This window comes from Etheostoma spectabile, chromosome 13, assembly GCF_008692095.1.
Source record: "Etheostoma spectabile isolate EspeVRDwgs_2016 chromosome 13, UIUC_Espe_1.0, whole genome shotgun sequence".
Classification (NCBI taxonomy): Eukaryota; Metazoa; Chordata; class Actinopteri; order Perciformes; family Percidae; genus Etheostoma; species Etheostoma spectabile.
Genome location: NC_045745.1, coordinates 5,122,957 through 5,129,530, shown reverse-complemented (window position 1 = coordinate 5,129,530; position 6,574 = coordinate 5,122,957). Strand labels below are relative to the sequence as shown.

Sequence of the window (6,574 nt, the reverse complement as noted above, 5' to 3'; positions counted from 1 at the left end):
GTAATGAATTGATACTATAAATAAAATTGTATTGTATTGAATTGAATTGAAGGTCTGGCAATGCTACACTACAGTCCACCTATTCTTTAAGCTTGTAGTTGGACCGGGACCGGGTGGGGTTTGGTGTTGCTGCTGTTGTCCTGATGGTGTTCTGTTTGCCGTGCAGGGAGAAGGACAGCCCCAACCGCTCGGACACGGACAGCCGAGCTCGCCGCCGCTCACGCAGCTACTCGCCCATCCGCAAGAGGAGAAGAGACTCCCCCAGCTTCATGGAGGCTCGCAGGATCACCAGGTAACAGCTGTCCATCATAAACCTCCTCCTGTATAATCTTTTGGCCGATATTTTGAAAGGCTTCTATTAGATCATACATTCCAACGTTTCTGCTGGGGGGACTCTCTCCAGCAGAGAACAGACTAATGCAGCTTCCATGAGGCCAGTTTGTTTGTGTTGAATTTAATCTTCAGCTAGTAAAGGTCTGGAATTAACAGAACTTTACCATGACCTACTCTCGCCTCAGGTATGTTACACTCAATCTGTACATTTCCCATCATTTTGCTGCAAACATCGCTCTTTTATAAATGCAAAATACAACAATGCGAACATGCAAAAGGTTATGCAATTAGGGAATTTGTTCCATCTTTACTGTCAAGAGCAGGCCTGTCCTTTACTACCATATCTTAGAGTGATGGTCAAACATTGGTGAATACTAATTCCACATAAAAAAAACGATGAAATGTTTTGTTTTAGGATAAGCATTATTGATCCTGAAAGGAGAAATTACATTTTTTTCACTCTGTTGTTAGTTATTATACACAGGCCTGAAATACACACACATGCCCAGGACCTACACATGCACTACTGGAGAGATGTAGCAGTTGGGTTTGGTGAACTGCTCAATGGCGCGTTGGCACCTTTCCAGCTACCAGTTCACACTCTGTACTTGGTACTCACAGGGATTTGAACCAGCAACCCTCTGGTTTCCGAGCAAAGTCCCTATGGACTGATCTACTGCCCCCCCAAAACCTGAAAACATCCATACTTTTTTCAGCCCTGAAAAAACTATATCTTCAAAACAAAACTATAAAGTTGAATCAACACCTCTCTAAAACCAGTATGAACAAAAACTAAACAATATGACCTACGGCAACGAAATTTGAATCAGACTGCGTATGTTTCAGCCAGCTGGACCTAATAAACCATAATACAATAACTGAGTGGACGTAGGAATAAGGGCATAACATTGAATCAGAAATGAATTTCATAAAGGTCTAAAGAAATCTTTATTGATTTATTTGGTTTGTTTGATCATTTTATTTATTGATTTATTGATGATTCTATAATTATGGTATTGTTTGTTCCATTAAATATCAATCAATGAATTGCTTGATAATCATTTACCAGGCTTCTCGATACTGGGAGCAGCTGATTAAAATATGTTTGAATTACAGTTGACATATCTATAAAACTCTTCATCAGAATTTTTCTCTGTATTTTGATAGCTTCTTATTTAGCTTGTTGCCCTTGAATTGTAGTTCTTAGTTTTAAGAACATTGAGAGAAAACTCCACATCCTCTGGTGGAAAGAAATGACTCTCCATGTCACCTCGCTCCCCTCTCACGTGAGTGTTAATAGACACGTGTGAAATGTGTGTACCTTGTCATTTTTCACTCCGGTCCTTAAGGTCCCGACGCCGAGCGACAACGGGATGCTGCTGAACTGAGCTGCCACAGGCTAGTTACCCTGGTAACAGTTGCCGTGCAGCAGGATCCGACTGGTCTGACTCCTGAAGCTCGGCTGAACAGCACCCCATCAGAGCTCCCCTGAGTAAACCTGACCTCCTCCTGTTTTTTTATTTTTCTGTCCCCTTCCTGCTCCTTCATCTCAGAAACTCACACCCACTCTAAAGCTCCACCCCTCTGCGGTTCTGCACTAATGTTGTAACACCGGGACACAGAGATTCAAATGCTATCAAGGCTTACTGTGGTGGATACCTCTCTATTGCACAGGCTGTGGATTCCCGTGGCAGATCCAGAAGACTCAGCTCAGGCTAAGTTATCTACATGACGAGGTGAAACACACCTTGTAGAAGCAGGGATACCTTGATAGCGTTTATCTCTCCCCGCACTGTTGACTGTTGATTTCTCTGGGTGTTGGCCTCCACTGAGAAGAAGAGTTTTTTGGGGAAACTAACACCTCATTACCTTACAGGAAGCACTTCCAGGATGGCTATTAACAATGCAATCTAAGCTTAAGCTCTAAACTAACAACATGCGTTTGTGTGATTAAACAGCTTGGACTTCTTTAACCCAGATAGCTGCTCTCTTTCAGATTCTGTACTGATCACTTAACATGTAACCTACCACTGATTCGCTCTCAACTAAACAACTAAATATTGTGTTTTACATTAGTGTCAGACAAAGGCCTGACCGTGACACTCACTCATCAAACTTGTCCCATGTTAACCCTCCCCCCCCCTTCTCCCCCACCCCCTCCTTCCCCAGTGCTCGGAAGCGGCCGATCCCGTACTACCGTCCCAGTCCTTCGTCCTCCAGCTTGGACAGCAGCCCGTCGCGGTCTAGTCGCAGCCGGAGCCGCAGCTACAGCAGCTACAGCCGCAGCAGGAGCCACAGCCGAAGCCACAACCGGAGCCACAGCCGGAGCCGGAGCCGGAGCTGGAGCCGGAGCCGCAGCCAGACCCGGAGCTGGAGCCGCAGCAAGAGTCGCTCCCGCAGCCACCACAGTTACTACAGCCGCAGCAGCTACGACAGCCCCGGCTTCTGAGAGCTACACACAGCAACGGGAACAACAAGAACCAGAGGAGGAGTCCTGTTAAAGGTACTGTGCTCTCCACAGGGGCCACCCTGCTGTACAGCCCAGGGCCCAAGCTCCCCGACCCCTCATCTCTCTCTGACAACGAGCCCGGATCAAAGAGCAGACTTTTTATTTTATTTTATTTTGATATTGCACATTACAATAAAATTGGCTGTCACTGTTCATAACTTCACTTAACCAAGGTATTAAAAAAAAAATGGGTTACCACATGTCAAAGTTAATTGGGTAGAGCCCAAAGAACAAATCCGCAGTATGTTAGCACTTTCTTCCTCTTCTTCGCAACCAAAAAGGAATTTATTAAAAACAATATACAGTATACAGTACATACTGTGCATATATGTGTATATATATATCTATATATAGATATATATATAGATATATATACTGTATATCCAAACAATATCAGCGGAGTAGGAGACAAAAAGAGGATACATCAACGACTTATTGTACATTTCAGAAAAATCTTCTTTTTACTCACCCTCATCACGATTTCATCGAAGCACAGAGATCAACAAGAGTTCGAACAAAAGAGGAGTCGGCGAGTGAAATAGGGAGCAAAAAAAGGAAAAAAGAGAACTTTTTTTATGATAAAAGAATTGTATAGGTTTGTCTGTATAGATGTAAACTTTCTTAAGTTCCGGCTTTGTAAACTATGCACTGTATATTCCATTCTGTCTGAGGAGGTTCGTTAGCATGATGCATCAGGAGAGGCTCGCTGCTGGGGGGAGACCACCTGGCCCAAATGAAAGGGGGCCAGGGGGGTCTGTGCTGCCCACGGGCCTATACAGTATGACAGCCATCTCCGGGGGGGGGGAACCACTATTTATTATGTACTTTTACTCTTCCCTGTTTAAATTATTATGTTGATTCTGCTAATCCTGACTTCATGGGCAAGAGTGTGCGTGCTTGCGAGCGCGTGTGTGTGTGTGCGTGCTTGCGAGCGCGCGTGTGTGTGTGCGTGCTTGCGAGCGCGTGTGTGCGCGTGTACCTCCTCTGCAGTGAGGGGATCATTTATGTGTACACCCCTGTAGCCTGCACCTAAGGCTGCTGGATGGTGCTGTACAGGAAAACTGTCTGCAAAAATGTCTCCATGCACTCATTTGTGTTATGCACACAGCTATTTATTACACTGTATTTATTTCTTTATTATTATTTATTATTACGTATTATTTAATTTATTGATCATTCTGAGCATCATGAGCTGTAAAGCAGTGGGATCATGCTTTGAAGATGAAATTGCTGCAAATGTATTCCCATTTGAATATGTACTGTAAATGTCCATGTTTCACTACAAAATCTGTCTGTTGTCGTGGCGATGGTTCGCTGTCAGATCCGTGAGTCACTGCTGTGTGTTTAGAATGCTCTGCTTGTAGCCAGTGGAACGGAGTCTGCAGTTCCTCCCATGTGTGTCACCATGGCACCCCTGGCCTATCGTAGTGGCTCGTTCTGATGCCAGCCGTCGGGGTTCTGCTGCCTGTGTTGAGTAGTGAAGATCCGCCTCCAACAGAACCAACCTCCTCCCCGTCTGGAGGGGAGAGGCCGTTATTCTCCTCTACTGTGATGTTTCCAGCCACCTGTGTTTGAATCCCTTGTATAATGGGCCGCAACATGTTTGTGTCAGAGGTCCCCTGGTTACCAGCTTCTAGAGGAGGGTTTATGTGATGGAACCGAGCACCGCGGAGACACCAGCCGTGTCTGGACTGCCTCCTCTGTCTACAGATTGAGTAGTACGGTGAATAAACTGGCGACACAATCAGGGATCACCCTAAGTCTTCCTTCCCATTGGTCTGGCCTCATGTCACTCACACAGTGTTGCATTCCCAGTGTAACCAAACTTAACCCGACTATGATACTCTGCAAACCTGTTCATTTATTCCAAGTATAGCATTGCCCCTTTGGTTCTCCAAGTCATTCTTTGTGGTGTACAATACCAATAAACAGAATCTAATGGGGAAATAACTAAACTCTTGTGTTGTTCTTGTTCTATCTAACCCTGTAACACCATGTGTATCATATTTGATACACCACGTCTCTCATCCAAATAGTCTTACCTTAATGTTCCGTTTCTGGGCTACATGGAGTAGCCGGACCCTCCTCCGCTCAGCAGGAAACAACTGGCTGGCCGTTTTTAAACGGGTCCTTGACCTCTGACCTTAAGATATCTGAATGAACTGGGTTATATGGGAACCCCCGAGTCTCCCCTTTACTGACATGCCCATTTTATGTTGATCTATTGCAGTTTTTAGTTGCCCCTTCTCTAAGATGGTGTATTTAAAATGTCTGCATACTGGGATCCCTAAACAGTCTTGAGATTGCATGCATTGGGAATTGACCGGAAAAGCTGAGACCCTTGTGGATTTCATGAGCCCCATTTTGTTAGTCCCAATAGCATCTATTTCATTGTAGTGAGTGAGAGCATTTGTTGAAACTTGACCTCACTGTGACCTGTTGGGACCTCTAGGATCTTCACAGCCTCGTTAAACTTCACAACCCCAAACTAGAGACCTAGGGCATGCACACGCTGGATGGCTTTCTTAATTAGTTTTTGTGTATTTTCAGAATTTTAAAGTGATATGGAGCACTTAGGGGAGGATGATGATGAGGAATAAACTCCTAATGCATGTCTAGTTTAAAAAACAAAACCAAAAAACATGTTTTGATCAAATCATTGCCAAAACTATGATAGATAAAATGTATCATATAGGCCATGCACGATACGTTTTTGGAATGTTTTTTTTTGGTCAAAAGGTTAAAAAAATACTTTAATTTAGTACAAATTCTGGCCATTATATGACAGTTCAGGCTTTACGGGCCAACCTCGGGGCAGTGTGGGATATCATGCCGGCATTGTGCATCTATTTCCCAACAGGTGGCACCGATGAGAACCTTCCGGTACTTGATAATCAAGACTCGGGCTAGAATGTTCTCCAGCTCTGCCCGACCTCCAGTCAAACCAGGACTGAGTCATGGAGGAACAGGATTGGTCTATTTTAGGGACACCTATCAACACCCTTTACTTCTGCTGTGATACACTGTAACCATATGAGATTATAATTGTTTACATAAGAACTGAGCAAAAGATTTCTTGAATGTATTGAGAGTTAATCAAATTAATTAGAAACAAATAAATTACCTAAAAAGCCAATATTGATGACAATATTCCCCACTTTCCTTTCGCTTGAGACAGACTATGGAAGCTAAGCTAATGGGGAAGCTAACCGCTAACATGGTTTCAGAAGAAAGAGCCACAGCTACTTGTTGACACGGCCACTCTTCGCTGTCCATTGCATACTTGTATCATTGTTGTAACAGCTACACATCTTCTACTCTTTTGTACAGAGAGGGGGAAGATAAATACAGCTACACCCCTGTTGGACTTCCTGGCCAACAAGCTCCAACAGCAGCAGTTGTGTTTGTATTTATTAGAAGGATCCCCATTAGCTGTCGCCTAGAAGACCAGCTAGTCTCCCTGGGCTCCAACTCTGGTCCAACTGCAGAAGAGAAAGACAATAAGATCCCCACGCAGGACATGTGTCCCTTCCTTTAGTGTCCCCTGAGGTGAGAAGCCTAATTTTCTTTTCTTCTACAAAAGAATCAAAGCAAAATGGCCTTCCTTTTCCTGTCACTTTAACTCTTTCCCGCTCACGATGAAAGGGAAACAATACTGTAACTTCTGTGTAAAAGTATTCTGAGTTGTACTGTGTACGGCAGGCCTGGTTGTCTTCCAGAATGGGGGGGGGG

General features: G+C 44.2%; 1 protein-coding gene across 1 annotated transcript in view; it reads left to right on the top strand.

Annotated features, from left to right (window-relative positions):
* srrm3 (serine/arginine repetitive matrix 3) overlaps positions 1-3,425 on the top strand; it is an 85,971-nt gene extending 82,546 nt beyond the window's left edge. Inside the window, exons 13-14 of the mRNA XM_032532690.1 lie at positions 167-292; positions 2,503-3,425. Of these exons, the coding sequence (XP_032388581.1) occupies positions 167-292; positions 2,503-2,782 (406 nt within the window). The 3' untranslated portion in view covers positions 2,783-3,425. The remainder of the gene's footprint in view (positions 1-166; positions 293-2,502) is intronic.
* The last annotated feature ends 3,149 nt before the right edge of the window (positions 3,426-6,574 follow it).